This window comes from Choristoneura fumiferana, chromosome 22 (genome assembly GCF_025370935.1).
Source record: "Choristoneura fumiferana chromosome 22, NRCan_CFum_1, whole genome shotgun sequence".
Classification (NCBI taxonomy): Eukaryota; Metazoa; Arthropoda; class Insecta; order Lepidoptera; family Tortricidae; genus Choristoneura; species Choristoneura fumiferana.
In genome coordinates, this window is record NC_133493.1 from 8,305,313 (window position 1) to 8,325,852 (window position 20,540).

The 20,540-nt window shown below is 37.6% G+C and overlaps 2 protein-coding genes and 1 pseudogene across 2 annotated transcripts in view; 2 read left to right on the forward strand and 1 right to left on the reverse strand.

The window, feature by feature from the left end:
• The window catches only part of LOC141440141 (uncharacterized), a 3,454-nt pseudogene extending 1,510 nt beyond the window's left edge, over positions 1-1,944 (forward strand).
• Positions 1-20,540, forward strand: part of glu (structural maintenance of chromosomes 4-like protein gluon) — a 70,324-nt gene that overhangs the window by 31,933 nt on the left and 17,851 nt on the right. Inside the window, exons 3-4 of the mRNA XM_074104895.1 lie at positions 18,804-18,980; positions 20,011-20,115. Of these exons, the coding sequence (XP_073960996.1) occupies positions 18,804-18,980; positions 20,011-20,115 (282 nt within the window). The remainder of the gene's footprint in view (positions 1-18,803; positions 18,981-20,010; positions 20,116-20,540) is intronic.
• LOC141440390 (uncharacterized) lies at positions 12,035-13,177 on the reverse strand. Its single transcript, XM_074104898.1, has 2 exons — positions 13,134-13,177; positions 12,035-12,820 (listed from the first exon to the last, which is right to left on the reverse strand). Exons 1-2 carry the CDS (start codon positions 13,153-13,155, stop codon positions 12,141-12,143), a joined length of 702 nt encoding a protein of 233 aa, XP_073960999.1. The 5' UTR covers positions 13,156-13,177; the 3' UTR covers positions 12,035-12,140.

Below are 20,540 nucleotides of genomic sequence, written 5' to 3' on the forward strand. Positions count from 1 at the left end.
AACTCCAACCCCAATGAATGTGCTATAGTTGTTGACTTCAGTGAGAACTTTAATTGCAATATCATGAAGAAATCCAGTCTCACCATTTCGGTGGATCTAGGAAGCAAGTCTCTTTACATACTGTTATGGTATACATTTTCAATCCTGATACCAAATATACAGCTCACTCTTTCTGCACCATTCTCATCCAACTGTCACCAGCCTGCCGCTATTTGGGCACATTTGGAGCCTATTATGCAATGGATCAGAAATGAATATACATTGGTTGATACAATACATTTCTTTTCTGATGGCCCGTCCACTCAGTATCGCCAGAAGCAAAATTTTTATTTGCTGTGCACCAGATATTTCGATTTCGGTTTTGCGGCAGTAACTTGGTCATTCTTTGAAGCAGGGCACGGGAAGGGCCCAGCAGATGGGATTGGTGGATTCCTGAAGCGTTACTGCTGACAAAATAATAGCAACAGGGCAAGATATTTCAAATGCTGATCAGTTTTTTTTAGAAATTGAAACACACCGCAAAAATAAAGCTCTCTTAATAGAAGAACAATGTATTAAAGACATTCAGGATTCATTACCAAAAACAATCCCAAGACTGATTGGAACTTAAAAGTTCACCAAATATTTACGGAAAATCGTAATACTTTGAAGTACAAACCTATCATGTTTCTGTGGATTAGGCAAAAACGGTTTCTGTGACTGTCTAATCCACAAATTTACAGCACAAGCGTCATGGAACCAACTAGAATACACGACTCTTCAGACGACGATATGGCACTTAGTTCCCATGCCGTACTTAAAGAGGTTCAGAATACAATGCCAAGGTCGAGTGTTTATAAAACTATTTACGGTTCTTCGGATACTGACGGCGAAGAAATGCCTGCTGTAAGGAGCAATAAAGAAAATACTAGGGAGATGATTTCTTCGACTACTTTACTTAATGAAACCGATAATCCACAAGCTTCCACTAGCTCAGACCGAATTGCGATTGGTGATTTTCTACATGTGTGAATGTTTACACGGATGATTCCAGAAAAAGAAGTATTTCGTATGTTTGCAAAGCTCTGACTCCTGTTGAAGAAGATGGAGAAGTGAAAGTCATGTTTCTACGGGTAATTGGGAAGAAAGATGCAAAGATATTCCGTCTTGATGAACAAGATATAAGTTACGTGGACTACCAAGATGTTATTGAAATATTGCCAGCACCTGCTGTAGTGATAAAAGGTCGGCGAATTTATCATCACTTCAGAAACCAATCAACATTTTTTGAAAAATAGTTAAGACGATTGCATATAATCACAATTCCTTCATTGTTAAACTTTTTTTAGATTTAATTTTTGTTACTTATTGCCAGCCTGAAAAGTCGATTCACAAAAAGAAGTTCAAGAAGATTGATTTTCTAAAAATCGATCTGTTCTTGATTTGTTTTTCTAGCTCGTATTTTCAATATGTAATTACAATGATGGAAGAAATTACCGTAGTAATCGAAATCCGCAGTTCGTATGGTACAGTCAAGGGCAAAGATATCGACACAGCCAAAGTTGCAAATATGTATACACGGCCTTAATGTTAAGTGTTTGTAACTTTGGCCGTGTCGATATCTTTGCCCTTGACTGTATCTCTTACTCTCGTGTCAATACTATTTAGCGTAAGCGAAAAATCTATATTAGAATTTCACATAGTAATTTCGAACAGACAATATTAATCGAATCTTATTCCTAAAATGATCATTCACTAAAGACTGATTATGCCAAAATATTTTTATGATTTTTATTTTAAAAAAATTAATCGATAAATAAAAAGATTGTTTCCAGATTACTCGCGAAATTGAACGAGGTTAGGCGAATATGACAGGTGATTATAGGTGTGGAGAGGCACTTCGTCAACTCGGTCGGTACTTCGGTCAACTTTCCTGAGTACTTCGTCGAGGACTTTCGCGAGTAGTCTGGAGGAGGCATTAGACAATACGGCCTCTGGATCGGGAGATGTGAGATCAATAGGAGAGGCTTTTGCCCAGTCATGGGCCTAAATATATGCTGCGAGTGACAGAGACAGAGAGAGATAGAGATGATAAGCATGTTATAAAATAACCAAAATAATCATAGTGTGGGTAAATACCTATTCATAGAATATTGTTAAACAAAAAAACAATAATTTGAATATAACTTACACGTGATTATAGCGACTTTCATCTTGAACTCCCAGAACAGAATTGTTGCACAATTAAATATAACCGCGTTATATATTTAAGTCATTCTGTGTTATTTATGAGCAACGTTAGTCAAGCCTGAAATTAATAAAAACACTTGGTAATATAAAAATAACCATAGTAAATGTGTAACTAATGAATGAGTGATTTTTAGGGCTCCTTAGTTCACGAGAAACCCTTAATCGTTTCATTTAGCCATGCCCATCTGTCCGTACTTAGCTCAAAGATATTAACGAAAAGAAAAATACTTAAATAGTTATTTCATCACACTTGCTCGTAAACAGTGTCGTAACATGCAGGCTACCTTGGTTGCAACCCCCCAAATAAAACCCTCGACCTTAATGTGCTTGTCATGAAACCCGTGGTCGGTAAAGAGTCGTTGCCCGTACTAATTTTCTTGTCATGAAGCCCAAGGTCGGTAAATGAGTTTGTTACTGCATGGCGTGCAGCAGCGCGCAGAGCTGGCGCTGCCAAGAGCGCAGTCAGCGGTATCGGCAATTTTTGTAAAAATATTAGTTTTTCTTTTACAAATATACAATTTTACTCGCAAATGTGATGAAAAACAATGTATGTCGCACGGGCGGTGCTGGAATTATTCGACTTCGGGCTTCTAATAGACTCTATATAGTTCGTAATTCTGTATTTACCGCCCTTAAGACACAATGTACTATTACCGTAAGGTAAGACTCTTAGGTACTGTATAATAAAATTAGAAATTAATACAATTATGCGCGGCAAGCAGACCGTAAAAGATGAATAATTTATAACGATTTTTAAAATTGTGTAACAAAAGCGTTTTATAGTTCGTACATAGCAATTGAAGGTAAAAAAAGTGAGTAAGTATTTTTTGTGTCTCTCTCAGGCGTCACGTCAACTTGCAGTTTGTGAATTTTACAAATTATTCGTAAACAACTAATGTTTAAGAATAAAAACTTTTTTTTTTCTATTTAGTTTATAAGCTAATTACTGGTAGTGTCTATCAGTGAACGGAGCCGTCTGTCGTAAGAAGTTATCGGAAATCAAGAATCAAGAAGAGTCAGATCATCATCTCGGCCTGTAGGTATACGTCCTGCAGGGCACACTACTCCTCTCAGAAAGAGGGCTTGGGCCGTAGTTGCTAACGTTGCTGGCTGAAAATCAGCGCTGGGGTGTTTGTTTACGCTTCAGCATTATGCTGAGCCAGTGTCCGATTCACAATCACAACCGCAATTACGCATTGCATTGCAGGTGGTAGGACCTTGTGCAAGGTCTGCCCGGATTACTACCACCATCTTGCTCGTTAATCCTGCCGTGAAGCAACAGTGCTTGCACTGTTGTGTTTCGGCGTGGAGAGTAAGACAGCCGGTGAAATTACTGGCACTTGAGGTATCCCATCTTAGGCCTCTAGGTTGGCAACGCATCTACAATACCCCTGTGCCCTATACCACAAAACTTTACAAGTGCACAATTCCACAAAATTGAGAAATTGTTAAAAAAAATGTACCAACAAATATGTATTCGTTACAAATTTGCAGTATACAAATATGTATCAATTTATTTAGCTTCTTAGATGTTGAAGGTAGTTTCACTTAATACGCAATACGCAAGAATTACATTAATTACGTACATAGATACCAAACCAACTGACATTACAATGGACTTGCAAGCTAAACTAACCATTTTAGACTCTCTCTCTCATTTTAGTCTTACAATTAATTCTTCTTCACTATCACCGCCACTAGAACTAAACATTTCGTGAAACAAAGTATTCTCCTTGAATCAATAATTTGTGTTGCAATTACAACCTCTTGACACACGTTTAGTGAATTGTAAACTTGTAGCTACAATTCTACATATATGTTTACTTATTATTACAATTAACTGTAACAAAAATCTTAAACCTACAATTGTCAACTAAATATTTTTAATAATTTTCTTAAAAACATTTGTTATACTTATGTAAAGTTTTGTGATACAATAAATTGTAGAATTGTAGCTACAATTTACATATTTGTAAGAATTTTCCTCTACAAATATGTCACTTGTATTATTACAAACTTGTAACTATACAATTGTAGAATTGTAATTGTAAGTTTTGTGGGATATACCACTTGTGTTGCAGATGTTTATGGGCGGTGGTGATTTCTTACCATCAGGAGACCCACTTGCTCGTTTTCCATCCAGTCGAATAAAAAAAATACTACCTTCGTGTTGTTTATTTGTACTTACTTGTGTATTGTGTTGCGAATAAATCGCTGCATAAATACAAAAGGGCCACAAATAAAACAAAAATATTCTTATTTTTATTGCAATTAGTTGCACGTTAAATAGCATTTAAAATGCAATTATTGCGAATGAAAAAAACATTTTTTTTTACTTGTGGCCCTTTTGTATTTAAGCAACGAAATGTAGGTATTTTCTTTTTCTAGTTCCTAAACGCTACATCTAACTATCCTCGCTCAGCGCAGATCTAGCAGGCGCGGCTCACTCCGCGATTTTATTTTCCGCTACAAGTAGATGTCCGGCCCCTCTAGAGTGTGTTATTCCACTACACGTGCCACGTGCGAGTGAATACGAGTTATGCGATGGACAGAGAAGCGAGCAGTAGACACGATTCTTATGCCTAAACGTCACTTTTGTACGGCAGTGAAGCTTCTGTCCTGTGAGGGTGTGTTCTGTGAGGTTCTCTCTTTTGATGTTGACGAAAGCCGCCATTTTATATGCCTACGTTATTTTCATTAGCAAAATCACCGCGCACCACCAAGCAACATTGAACTCTAGTGCTGCGCGTGAAGGTCGTTATTATTCAGCACCAACGTTTTGGTTTAGGATAGGGTTGTAAATCAATGAAAAAATAATACTCCATATCCATATAACTTTAAAGTAAATTCGGACAAATACTTAGTTTTCTAGCATTTTTAAATTGACGCGCCTACGATCTCCGACGGTCACAAAATTGATATTTGTACAAGGTCGCGTGCCGAATGCGTCGTCGGCTGCCTCAAAGGCTTTGTACACCCGCAGTGGGCGGGCATGGTACATCGCGAATTACCTATATGTTCTTTTTTTGTCGCACTCGCACTTAATATGGTTTCGAACATAATTGGGCTAGTTAGTGTAATGTACAGGATAGAAAATATTATATTATAATTTTCATGAATTTACAAAAAAAAAATCATGTTCAGATAACATTATGTAGTTTCCATACTGTTTAGTGTGGCTATACATATACTGTTTCAGCGCTCAAACTGTACAATTTAAATATAAACCTACTCCTCATCCCAAAAATCGCTCAATCAATCCCAAAACACCACGCTATTTTTTGATAGATATTCTAATATCCTCACGAAAATCACACAGCAACACGTAGCGTTACGCGGCGCGACTAGTTCGAGCGAGAGACTGCGAGCATGCGTGCCGGCCGGGCGGTGCTCATAGCCCTAGTGAGTTAACCCACGCCGGCGTGGGGTGTTTTGATACTCACAGAAATCGCACCTATTTATATCGCGGAGTGCGCCGCGCCTGCTTATTCTGTGTCTTTTGTAGAAACAGCTAGGCGGAGCGAAAATAGGTAAGTGAAGCGTTTCTATCGGTTTATGACAAACATTCCTCGCACTCGCACATCTCTGGTGGAAACGCAGTGTGATAAGGCTTTTAAAATTTTACATATGGCTGACTTCGACATAATATTCATGGCGTCAGTGACAACAGACTCACAGATGTGCAATCCGACTGTGAGCCTGTGTCATTGTCCGTTCAAACGACGCCGTCGGGTACTTGTAGCTTCATATTAAAAATGTGGAGTGCGTCATGCCTGGTTATACTAATTACTTAAATGTTAAGTACAGGTGAAATTAAAATAGATTAATTGTTTCGGTATTGCGTTTCAACATCAATAGACCGTTCACCCTTCTCTCTGCCAGCTAAATGGTTGTTTTGGGTATGTTATGTTGAAAAAATTCATCGTGATATAGGTACAATCGAACAATTGAATCATGACCCAGGGTGGAACCTTTTAATAATCAATTTCACTATGATTTCATTGACAAATGTATGAGATGTCAACATGACATACGAAACACAAAAGTTCCACCCTTCAATTTAATTTGTTCGACGGTACCACCAGAGCTGAGGTTACGCATAGAAAAACATGTCATGTAATGACAACGGGACTTTGACATTCATTCATTTATTTCATTCACTTTTAGGTATGCAATCAGTACTTCATGTAGCTGTGTGTATAATCATTCACTTCAACTCTCGTGGCACTACCTAGGTAATATGCAGCAGATACATTGTATCGAAGTTGAACTTACCTACATGTTAAGGACCAACGTATGAATTATGAACGTGGCCCGATACAAATTGACGGTTTTCTTTATTTTCTTTAATATTTGAAACTAACTTCTCCCGCGACCTCGTCTGCTAAGGATTCGTTAGTTGCTATCTCGCGGGAACTATGCCATTTCCCGGAGTAAAAACTATCCTATGTCTAGCCCAGGTTTTTAAACAATCTTCTTATCAAATTTCATCTAAATCTGTTCAGCTGTGCGTGAAAAGGTAACAAACATGCAAACAAGAGTTACTTTCACATTTATATTAGTAACTAACTAAGGATTTGTATATACACACTACGGCGGCAGAAATGTAAAGAAATCTTCATTTATCTCTTGTAGGAAAGGATAAGATTCAACAATTTTCCTTTTTCGTATAGTTAAGTAAGAAAGGCGGCGGTGGTAAAAAAAACAACACATTTTATCCCTCTGCTGCTTTGACCAAGCGTATTTTTTTTTTATACGTAATAGTCTAAAACAGTGTTATTTATTTGAACAACCATGGTTACCCGAAGAAAGGGTTTGAAGCCACAGGCCCTGGTAGCCTGGACGAGATTGGATGTACCACAGGTGTAAGAGGATTTACCACAGGCCCGATGGGATGAACCACAGGTACGTAAGGATTTACCACAGGCGTGATGGGATGTACCACTGGCGCTGGTACCGAATCAGGGAATATATCACAAGAACCCCACCATAGCACTTGTCTTGAATCTCCCCATCGCCACAATGCATCATACATTCATTGTCATAGGTCTTGAAGTCGCTTGCACAGACCTTTCCTCGAGGATCTGGGGGGCAGCCACATAGAGGAGGAGGACGCATTGCATTGGCCCCCAAAGCTACCCCGAGCAGGGTTACTGAAAGAAAATTGAAACTTATAGTTAGGGTAGGTGTCGCGCTGGATTCGGGTAGCATCATAGACATAGATGAACGTCCGCGATCCCATGGGCTCCCATAACGACAGAGTGGACAAACGATTTGTTTTTATTAAGTATGCTGCAATGTAGTCTCTCCAGGCCAAGGTATACCTGAAGCAATTTCACATCGTAAAATACCTACATGTTATATTAAGGTGTCGCACCGATTACACGGACTTGAAGGAACTGCATGCAAGGACACAAACAAAAAGTCTTTCCATTAGAAGAGAGCTTTAATAGCGATTCGATTCAGAAGACGTAAATTATGACGTTTTGTTCGAAAAAAAAACACGGTTTTTAGTGTAAATAATCTAAGTTACAATAGTTTAATATAGTTAATATACAAATTAGAAACAGTCGACTAACGATAGTGAATAATACTATTAATATATTTCTTTATTTAGGGATAGGGAAGTTTGGCAAGGATGTATCCCGTCTCCCACCCTATTCAACCACTACTCGGAAGCTGTTATGAGTGGAGCCCTGAATGAACTTGATTTTGGAGTCAAAATTAACGGACATGCCGATGACACAGTGTTGAGTTGCAGACAATCGTCTCATGGGTGAACGAGTGCAGCGAAAGAGCGGGGCTTAGCATGAACATGAACAAAACCAAGGTCATGACCGTGTCAAGACATCGTACTCAGGACCCGGTAATAACAGTGTCGGGACAAAGACTGAAAAAAGTTACGAAGTACAAATATTTAGGTACCTGGTTGACTGAAGACCGGGAATTTGACACTGAATTTAAACCCGCATTGAAATCGCCAGAAGCTCTTTTAATGCCAGGGAAAAGGTACTGATCAGTTGGGAGTCTCAAAATAGTCTGCGTACTCGCATTCTTAAATGCTACATTTGGCCAATCCTCTTATACGGATGCGAGTCCTATCAAGAAAGAACTCAAGAAGATATAGATAGAGGCTTTTGAGATGTGGTGTTATAGACGCATTCTAACGATAAGCTGGACACAGAGGGTGACTATGACTAATGAAGAGGTCCTACCACGTGTCACCGAGAAACGATGTCTTTGGAATATCATCCGTCAAAGAAAAATGGCGTATCTGCAGCTCATTATGATGGCCAAAATCACTGGCAAAAGACACGTAGGCCGACGAAAGAAGTTTTGCCTGAGGAATCTTCGGGAGTGGACCGGCATCGCGAGTGCTGCCCATCTATTTCGCCTCCCGAGAGACAGGAAGAAATATTTACAACTGACTGCCAACCTTCGCTGGTCGGAGAGGCATCTTAAGAAGAAGATTTAGGAATTAATCCCATTATTATATTTGATGACAAATAAGAAATAAATAATGTTTTTGGACAGATCAAAAAATACCATGGAGAAGTTTTTTTTGTTCATAATTTAGATTTATTTATGTAATGTAGAGAAACAGTGTACATTCAATAACAATATCAAGGAATGATAGTTGTTTCCATCATTCTGATAATTACAATTTATACCTTTCGCCGCCTAACTTTGCCTAAAAGTTCATTGCCCCGACTAGTAACACAAAAACTATAAAGGTATAATTCCAATAATTGAATAGGCACTATACCCTTAAGCGATTCGAACACAATCCGGGAGTAACGTAAAGACGTCGCGTAAAAAAATGTATCTCAAAAATGCGTCAAAACTGAGTATTAAGTAATGAACTTTTAGGCAGATTTATATGGCGCGTGGTATAGGGCTATTCACACACTACGCCACGTAGCACGACACGCTACGCTGCCGCTGGATTCTCGGTACAGACAGAATTTATATTTTCGGCCTCATCAGCACGTAAATAGATGAGTGAGATAGCAAGGTGATGAAGGTCGATTGCAGGTCAGTTTTAAATAATAAAAAATAAATAAATATTTAAATAATCTAAACAAATAAATAAATAAATATTTAATTTATCTGTTATTAATTAATAAAAGATAATAAAAATAATTAGAATATAGCTTACATATGATTATAGCAAGTTTCATCTTGAACTCTCAGAACTGTAATGCTGTACAAGCGAACATAATCTCGCCTTATATTTCAGTTTCAGTTTCTACTAAATTTATGAGCAAAATTAGTCAAGCTTTATATTAATAAATACACTTGGACTCGCGCATAGTAAATGTGTAACTAATAAATGAATTCAGGGTTTCGTAGTCGACAAGAAGACCTCATTCATAGTTCCCCCATGCTCGAGTTCGCCTCTTCGTGACTCAATTCAGAGACTAAAAAAAAATATGTAATTTGGCATCCCTAACAAATAAAGTTCAAAGATTTGCTAGGAATGAAAATTTGGCATAGAACATGGGTCATATATGCGTACTTCATTCATTACTTACTCATTTTAATCACGCCAATGAAGTGATAAAAAAAAAGATATAGGTATGGGGAACTTCCGATATCTACCGATATACTGCTAGTAATGTGAGGATGTTTTTTTTTAACTCTTTTATGCCATGGTGTGGCGGTAATGTAATGGCGTCATCATTAACACAACACACCATTACTCACACACAGGTAAATCATTCAACAGTTTCGTCACATTATTACTTAATTAAGAGATCATTTGTATTTAGATGAAAACTGATTTTAACTTTTTCGACAAAGATTCAATGCTGTCTGTTTTGATATGGGTACTGTGTTTTTATTGTTTTATATTTTTCATTTATTCATTTTATTTGATTGGCAACTCGGTATAATATGTTATTATGGTGAACCATACACTGCGCCTGGACGACACACTTGCCATTTTATGAATTTCTTAAATATATGAAATATTTCATTCCGAATTGAATATTTAACAACTCCGATTTACCTAATTTAAGTCTGTTTTCGTAAAATTTTGTAATACCTACGAATAATACAGGGTGTCTTGGACCTGGGGCTTTAAATTCAAGGCTCGATTATAATAATATACTCTCATAACTAAGCTACTTTTGTTTTGTAACTTTTACAAATAATTTTAATTTAGATAATTTTGTTCCTCGAATATAATATAAATCCGTGTATCAGACATGGCGGTGTCCGGTGCCCGGGCCTTTACCTACATATTTTTTGACAATTATTTGACATCTCTTTGATAAACATTTATCATTATCAATGTGCTGTCAATTTTGTATTAAGTAAATAAATGAATAACTAAAATATCATGGGACACTTTGACACTAATTAACGTAGTCCCAAACTAAGCAAAGCTTGTACTATGGATACTAGGCAACGGATAAACATACTTATTAAATAGATAGATACATACTTAAATACATATTAAACATCCAAGACCTGAGAACAAACATTCGTATTATTCATACAAATACCTACCCCGGCCGGGAATCGGACCCGGGACCTCAAGCTTCGTAGTTAGGTTCCCTAATCAATTGGTTGTCATTTTTAAAAAGTAGCAGAACAAAAGTAGCTCAGTTATGCAAGTAGAATCGAACCTTGGATTTAAAGCCCCTGGTTAGAGACTGTATATTGTCAGCTTTATTTTTTAGCGATACATTTAGTTAAATTACACTTTCTTTATACAAGTTTTATTATACAATAATAAGAGTATTTCTCAAAAAGTTGTCCCGTCATGAAATTGACAAGAAATCAGTTTTGTCAAGAAATTATTAACCCTAAGGACGAGGTCATAAAACATACAAAATTTCTTGACGTCAGGAAAACATCACGAATTCTTGTGAGGAAAAAAATCGTAATTTTATAACTATTTACATCAAAACTTTCTATTGGATCCAACAACAAAGATTATCTGACCTTTTATCACTTTTACCACAGGTTTTGTATATATTTAAAAACAATATTACTTATTTTGTGTGGTGAAATAGCGCCAGATTTTTTTAAATAAGTGGACAACTTTTTGAGAAATAGTCATAATTATTTTAAAAGTTCTGCCCATTTATTTATTCGGATTTCTATTTTTTGTTAGTTGTGTTCATTCATAGCGCTATCATGAAAATTTAATTTACTTACCTATAAGTAAAACGGTTTTTCGATTTGAATTCTTTATTTGTTTAAATTTACGCCTTTCAAATTATAATTTACTTTTAGCCATTTTAATAAACATTTAGCCATACGTATGAAATACATGACTAAGAGATTAGGAAATTTCGCCAATTTAGAAACGTCACTGTTTTTCTTTTCTATTTTGAGTAGTTACGCTAATTTTATAAAGGATATTACTTTGAGTATCAATCTCAAATTCAATTTATCTTGTTATTTATATCATAGATCATCATGAGCATACTATTCATACTATACTAATATTATAAATGTGAAAGTGTGTGTGTTTGTATGTTTGTCCGTCTTTCACGTCGAAACCGAGCGACGGATCGACGTGATTTTTGGCATAGAGTTAGTTTATGGGCCAGAGAGTGACATCGGCTACTTTTTATCCCGGGAAAATGCACAGTTCCCGAGGGAACAGCGCGCGATAACCGAATTCCACGCGGGCGAAGCCGCGGGCAAAAGCTAGTGCTATAAATAAATATCTGTCAATTCCATGCCTAGTCTTATCACGCTACAGTTATTACAAATATCTACCCCTAAAGAGAGTATACCTATGGTATGGTACGAGTATGGCGTATGGTAAAGGTTAATGAAAAACATATTTAACTTACATTTATATTTCGTGATAATTAGCGTAAATTCAACTAAACTGTTAGAACACTCTTGACACCAGTGACACCTATTGTACAATACACATTTTATGGGTCTTAATGAAAAGGCAGACCCAGTAGCGAGAAGAGTGACGTATCTAGAGGTATTTTCTCGACCGGTTTGGATCCTATTCGGAATATAGACGTGTCGGGTCCCAATGAGGATTTAGTTTCTAGAATATAAGGTGCCAAGATACCTTTAATTCTAGGAACTACACCGTCTTCTCGAGGACTTTTACGATTAATCGATTTACCCTTGAATAGGTTTTTCGGCAGTACCAGATTTCCACCTGGTGTTATCACTAGTTTGTAAATTGGCCCTACATTAGATGTCTGGGGATGCCTTACGCGCTGGATTATTTGGTGTACTGTAAATGTTTGGAGATCTCCTGGAGTTGGATCAGTTGGTCGACCCGTGGGCTCATGTAGATCTTCCGTTGATGGACTAATTGGCTGAACTGAAGGGCTCTGGTGATCGTCGTCATCTGTTTCGAGTAGATGAAGTATAGGCGTCGGATGCTCTGTATCATTAACTGGATGAACAACCCAGCTGTCTGGCTGAGCATCTGGATTTTCGCATGTTCCCTTCCACAGTAGTTTTGCACCTTCGCACCGCATCCAACATTCGTTTTCATACGTCTTGAAGTCGCTGCCGCAGACCTGGCCATCTGCAAGATCTGGAGGGCAGGCAGTATCCCTCGAACCGGGGGCTCCTAGAGCTAACCCTAGCAGGGTCACTGGAAAAAATATACGTCTTAAACCTATTGATTTACTGCGAGCTGCAGTAGCGTGTTCAAAAGGGACATGTTGCTAATAATCTTTGCGTTACTTCTGAATCGGAAGTTCATATGAAGCAGATAGCAAGCCTTCGGCCTTCCACTTATCGAAATTGGCCATCATCAGGTTATCCGTTGGGAAGAAGGCGTGCCTCGCCAAAAAAGTAATAAGTTCTTAAATTATAAATAACGGTACATAGATTAGGTGGAACCGCTAATAAATTACAATTACAGATTGAAAATACTAGTAAAACATATACAGAGCTTTACTTACATTTGACTACAGCTAGTACCATGTTAACCAGCTGAAACACTGTAGATACGGAATGTAACCACGCATTGTATTTAAAGCCATCTCCTTTATTTTATGAGTGCTTTTAGTCAAGCTCAATAAAATACACGCGCGAACTTCGGACCAAATAAAAAGTAAAGACCATTCTAAAGTGAGGTATATTGTGTGTGCGTGCGAGTATCAGCACACGGAGAGGTGTAGTTTTACTGGCCCCACTATGCATTCGAAGAACTGTCTTACTTTTTATTTGGTCTGTGTTACGAAGTCAAATATTCTACAAAATAAATGGATAGGTATTATAATCATCTTCCTTATCAGGTCTCCACGTAAAAATAGAGATGTACCTCAATGAATTGGTCTAAAAAATACAACGAAATGTTAACATTAATATGATCGCATTTGTATTTTTGATAAGTACTTAGTTTTTCCACGCCTTATGTGATTTTGTTTTAGTACCGTAACTACTTTGATTGCCTGAATCACCTTCTCTGATTTCCGTGCCTGCGCAGGTTAAGTGTTAAATGAAACTTCAAGATACTAGCTTTTGCTCACGACTGTACTCTGTGAATTCTAAAAACTTTTTCAAATAAGCCCTATTCTAATTGATCCACTTGAAAATCCGTCCGATGAAAATATTGAATCAGTCAGAAAATATTTCACGCGACGCGATCATACGCCCAATAGTAGTTTGAGATTTTGTTACATAATGCGAAGAGTTGAAATACGAATGTGGTATGAAACGGAACGGACAAGTGAGTTTCATATAACATCAGACGAGTTTTTTAATGTACAAAATACACTGCTTATCTTCACACATATGTATTATAAATAAAACAAACTAATCTTTGCAACAAGACAAACTGAACATCAAAAAAAAAAGACTGCCTAAAAACTAAAAGGAAGAAAATAAGCCTAGTGGTCTAGAACTCTGTTAAGTAGCTAATTTAAAGTTCAACATTCGGGACCAATTAGGTACTAAGAATTTTTGAGCTGGTCACGATCTAAATAGGTCCCGACTTTTGAACTTTAAATTAGATACTTATTTTCTTCCTTTTAGTTTTTAAGGCAGTCGGGTTTTTGATTTTTTAAATTTAATGTTTTATTTTATACTTTTTTGATATGTATATGAAAATGGTACATTAATAGTACATTACTGCAGAGGCCATGAAGTAAGGGATTGATGGACGAGTTCGGGGTAGACTGAGTCATAAAATGAGTCCAGCAATCCCTGTTCTGGCCGAGGTTTGTGTAGTGCTTTTCTCAAACAATGTGAGGAAATATTTTCATTCATCCATACATCCATCCATCCATCGCATCGCATCGCATCGCATCGCATCGCATCGCATCGCATCGCATCGCATCGCATCGCTTCGCTTCGCATCGCATCGCTTCGCATCGCATCGCATCGCTTCGCATCGCATCGCTTCGCATTGCATCGCATCGCATCGCATCGCTTCGCATCGCATCGCTTCGCATCGCATCGCATCGCATCGCATCGCTTCGCATCGCATCGCATCGCTTCGCATCGCATCGCTTCGCATCGCATCGCTTCGCATCGCATCGCTTCGCATCGCATCGCATCGCATCGCTTTCGCATTTGGCATCGCATCGCAATATCGCAAATGCTTACAGAGTAGTTTAATGTTAGTAAGCAAATTTAAAAAGTTAGAGCATCGGACAGTAATGGATTTTCATACATACTTCATGGCCTAGGCCAAGAAGTTATGTAGGGAGGTGGTAGGGAGCCTTAAATGAGAAACTTCGTGTCTCCATTTCGTGACATTAACGCATACATTTCCGAGCATGTTTGAGAAAAAGTATTATAACCCATATATATTTAGAATGGGCTTTTTATTAGCTTTCATTTGATACCCATATTGTTACAACACAAAAAATGTTTTTTTTTTTTTAATTCCTCCGCCATGTTTTTTTTCCGCAGACGCCATGTTGAAATATTACAGTTATGACGAATCCAATGATACCTCATATGTTAAAATCTGTCCAGCCGTTTAGGCTGCAGTGCGGACCAAAGAAATGGACATAAATACATACGCTCGAAAAACGCGCGTCAGACGCGATTTTGCGATGTGACCAAGAACCAAGAGCAGTGTTTCACTGTACAGTAGTGCAAGGCAGTGTTAGGTTTTGTAATGATACAAAAATAAATGTTCTTTCTATGTGTATTCGATGACCAGGCATAAAGGGTTTAATACCATTGGCAGAAGGTAGGTATCATTTTAATCCAGAAAACTCAGGCACTATTTAACTAAAGGAACGGCCGAAAAAGTAGAAGCAGCAGTAGTAGTATAGTAGTAGTGGAATAGTAATAGTAGCTGATGAATTTTTATATTTCCGAGAAAGAATCATTCGGGCTAGGTCGAATACTACGGCCATAAAGATATCGCTCTAATAGTTGACAATACGGTATTTGATTAATTTATATCTATTTTATAAATAAAAGCTTGAAAATGCTGGTTAGTATATAATGGAAAAACAATTTCTAAGCTATCTTTAATAAGAGAGTTAGAAAGGCTTGAAATTCAAGATTAGAGAGAGAGACTTACAAGCTAAGCGTGCAGAGTGTAGAGAAAAGTGTTTTAGAAAGAGCCAAACCTACAGAATTAAGAAAAATCGCGATTGATTTTATTTTAATCCTATTTTTTGCTAAGTAATGTTCTATTTAATGTTTCATAATAATATACAGGATATGGCAAATTAGAAGTTGGCAAATACCGTATTTAGACTAAAAGTACATGGCTCAAGGGGAGATCGCTATAGTTCTTTAATAATTTGGACGAATAAAAGGACCAATGGGTCGGTAAATTGGATGAACTATAGGTGCAAGAGGATTTGTCTCGGGTTGGGAAATTGGATGAACTATAGGTGCAAGAGGATTTGTCTCGGGTTGGGAAATTGGATGAACTATAGGTGCAAGAGGATTTTCCTCGGGTTGGGAAATTGGACGAACTATAGGTGCAAGGGGAGATAATAACTCTGGTCGGTAAATTGGACGAACTATAGGTGCAAGGGGGGATAGCCTTGGTCGGTAAATTGGACGAACTAAAGCTGCAAGAGGATTTTCCTCGGGTTGGGAAATCGGACGTACTATAGGTGCAAGGGGAGTTAGCTCTGGTCGGTAAATTGGACGAACTATAGGTGCAAGGGGAGATAGCTCCGGTCGGTAAATTGGACGAACTAAAGGAATTGGCACTGGTTGTAAATCTGGTTTCACTTCAGGCGGTTGGGGATATATCAGACGTACTATGGGGGTTAGGAACTGTTGGATCGGTTGGGTTATTGGACGGACGTCTGGTACATTTAGAAACACCACGGGGTTTTGTGGTTTTAGGCAGGGGCCTCCGAAGGCGTCGCACGGTGGTTCCAGGAAGCAAGTGGGGCAAGTGTACACGGTCCTTAGCAGCCCCAGCAAGGACACTGAAAAACGGTCGCGGGTTAAAATTACTAGTTTTTGTAAATTGTTCAGTCGTGATATCTAATAATCTACCTACACAACAATGTTTAAGTATGTACCAATATCTGACACAAAAAGCGTGTATAATTTTTGATACACTTTATTTCTAGGGCCAATGGGAAGTGTCAGGTATTTTTTGGGTGACTAGTACAGTCGAGTGTAAAAATATAAACTAATCCAACTTTTAAAAAATAGGTAGGACTCTTTATAAAAAAATAAAACAAATTAAAATGCATTATTTCATTTTTCTTCCCACGTGATAAAGACGTGGTCATATTTTTGAGTGGCTTGAATATAGATACATAATTTTGCACTTGATTGCGTATTTATTAATATCGTAAATCAAAGTATTTGGTTTAATAATTAATTAAATTAAAACTTACCTAACACGACTGCAAGCTTCATATTAAATAGTTCACAAAATGCAGTTCTGAAATTCTAGCACACTTCAAATATATAGGACATAATTAGTCAAGCTCAATATTAATTAAGATATTGATACACTTGTGCCCACTACAGTTCATAATTTGTGTTGATATGCAGTTCCTCCACCTCCACACTGTAAGAACACACAAATCACACAAACCCAACTATCCCCACCACCACACTACACTGACGCGTTTCGAACTCAACCAGAGCTCATCTTCAGAGCTACACAACCATGCTACCAGATATTAGACTCAGGTCAGGTCAGGTAGTGGAGGTGGAGAAACTGCATGAACACACATTTCTTGCATAAACATAGCCATCCATCATACTATTACATAATGGTTTTAGTGCATTGATATTGGACCTCCGCAAAAAAACAAATTGGCCGGAACCTTCCGAATTTTCCATGGTCATTTTTTGAGAGTGCGAATGTAAACACAAATTGAGTCAGCGAGTGCTAGTGACATTTCTTTCCTATCAATTGTTTTGCATGAGTTTTTTTTTCGTCTACTATGCCAGTAATAGTTGAAAGAAAAGCAGATTATGCACCTCGCATTGAGTAATTTATATTGCCCTCGTGCTTTTTAAAGCCCTCGCTAATGCTTGGGCTCCAAATCGGCACTCGGTGCAATAATAAATGACTTTCTGCTTGGTGTAACAATCTACTATTATTTGGCAGTCCAATTATAATCCCATACACGACACAGACACAACACGTACACAGAATGACGTGTGACGTAGACAGAATGTTTATAGTTTTTTTCCTAATGAAGCATATTAAATTGAATGTTTATTTTATTTTATCACCGTCATACTTTGATTGAATTTGTCAAAGATTCATTTTAATTTTCATACACGTTAAATGGCCCATGAATAATAAAATATTAAATAAAATAATGTAAAGTCCAGGTCGCAGTCACTTTAGTCCCATGAATTTAGTTCATTGATACTTCGGGTTAGAATCACTTCGTGTAAATATCAGCTGTAGCAAGTAGTCTAAGAAGCACTGCTCCAAGTAGCAAGTGGTCTTAAAACTTCCCATAATGTCTAGTCGGTCTCCGTTCATCGTTAATTCTATGAATCAAGGTCGACGGAGCTCCGCTGCGCGAAACTCCTATTCCGCGTAGCTTGCGCCTTGACACAACTCTAATTTAACCTATGTTTTTTCAAGCACGTGCAAGTTTTCGACACGAACAGGATAGGACGAGCTGATTTTTAAACAACCTTGCTACTTAGACCAGCTGTTTCTTTACGAAGTGATACCATGCCGACACTTGATGCCTTCTGTCAATTTTCATAAGTTCAAACTTGGAAGTTAGACAGAAGTAGAGTACCTACATAAGTTCCATCTCGCCTGTACATGCTTTAATCCCACGATTTTCCATATTTTTTATACATTAATGGGCTCGGCACTGTAGTTTTTAATTTTTATCGCGCTTAATTTTACGTATGCTTAGCTCATGATTGTTTTGTAAAATAATTAAGATGATCTTATTAGTTACGCCCGTTAAAGATTTTAATTAAGATTTAGTCAATGTCTTATGTTTCCTTTTTTTGTTTAGAATAACTGAACGGAGTATTTTTTATTTACTAATATCATAGGATCACACAGGGTATAGGATGAGGTTATAGAAAGAGACGGCGAATACGATTGTATGCATACGTCAGCGCCTTAGACAATTCGGCCTCTGATTTATAAATGAGAATCACGAAAGGAAAAGAAAACTCTCAACTTATAATTTTGTTGACAGGAAGGTGAGGATTTCACAGTAGTCCCTAACAGTCAGATTGTCGTGTCCAGAACGGCTTTCTCGAACAACTCTTCGTACTACACGCTGAATGGCAGGAAAGTGCAGTTCAAGGAGGTCGCCAAGATGCTCAACTCGCACGGCATCGATTTGGACCACAACCGGTTTCTTATTCTACAGGTATGCATCATATCATCATCATATCAGCTGTAGAACGTCCACTGTTGAAAATTCTTTCTTCTTTCTTTCACTGTTGAACATAATAATATTATTATTGGTACAGAGTATAATTTTAACCTGTATACCGTAGTGGCCTGTAACACGAGCAAAAAATTAATATATAGATCGTCCTCGTCAAACTGAACAACATTAGTTCAGCGTCTTTAAAAAAAGTAATGGAGTCTTTGAATTTTCCTTTAAATACTGCTATCAATGTACGCCAACCCAACTGACGTCGCCTGTCACGCTACAAACATCAAACATTTTGCTTTACATTGCTTCTTCGTATAAACTTAAAAGTGTAATATAAATTTTCCTTGAGGACAGGCGAGGTGACCCCCGTTCTGGGTCGTACTTGGTCCAGCGGGTCTCGTTGGCCATACAACGAGGCAATGTCGCTGGGGTGATGGGTACGTTTGGGCCAAGTACGATGCGGACGGGCCTGGAGTAGTTTTTATTTTATTTTATTATTTAATTTATTTTTATTTTCTCGTAGTATGACCTATGTTTTAATTTTTTGCTCATATTACAGGCCACAACCGGTATAATAACTAGCCGTTAGATTTCAGGTTATCACTATCCCGCGGGAATTACCTATACAATTTTCCTGGATAAAAACTATCCTATGTCCTTCCCCGGGACTCAAACTATCTGTGTGTCCGGTTCACATTATACCAGTAAAATCGTGGCAGTAGCGATACATTGCGGGGTCACAATCCAAACGAGGTACACAAGATCGATCGAGCACCGCAGTATCATACTACTGGAACGGTTTTACTGGAATATTGTGAACCGGGTATTATACCCAATTTTATCTAAATCGTACGTAAATAATATTAACCAGATTAATTTTCTTTTGACTGCTTAAATGCCCTTGTGAATCGACTTGTACGTCATAGTTCAATATTTACCATATAAAATATATAGCGTTTAAAAAGTATTTAAATTTGTAGATGGTATCAATATCTTATTTACTTGATCCATATTTTAGGGTGAAGTGGAACAAATCGCCATGATGAAACCTAAAGCCGTGACAGAGCACGAATCTGGTATGCTGGAATATTTGGAAGACATTATTGGGACATCTAGATATAAGGTAAGACTTACGTGATACTTTATCTAAGTAATCGTAAATGTGAAATTGTAAACAATGCAATCCGAATCCGAAATTCGAACTTCGTGCCATGCTACTCATCATCTCTCTTACTCTAATTTTAAATACTATTAGCAGCAGTGAAACAGCACGACACGCAGTTCCAACTTTAAATTTCATGGTATAAGGCCGGCTTCGTAAAAACAAAAGCCTGTCACATGTCTCTAACCGAAATTATTCGAAATTTTTGTATCGGATTCCATTACGGTTACGGTTTACGGATGGATTTTTATTTCTGATACCAAAAATACAGCTATGGAGCTCCATACCATACCTAGAAATATAAGGCAAATGCATCTGTTGCATGCAATTTCGTCTGCGTAATACGGATATTTGAATCAGGAATAGTACCTGTACTGTATTGTAGT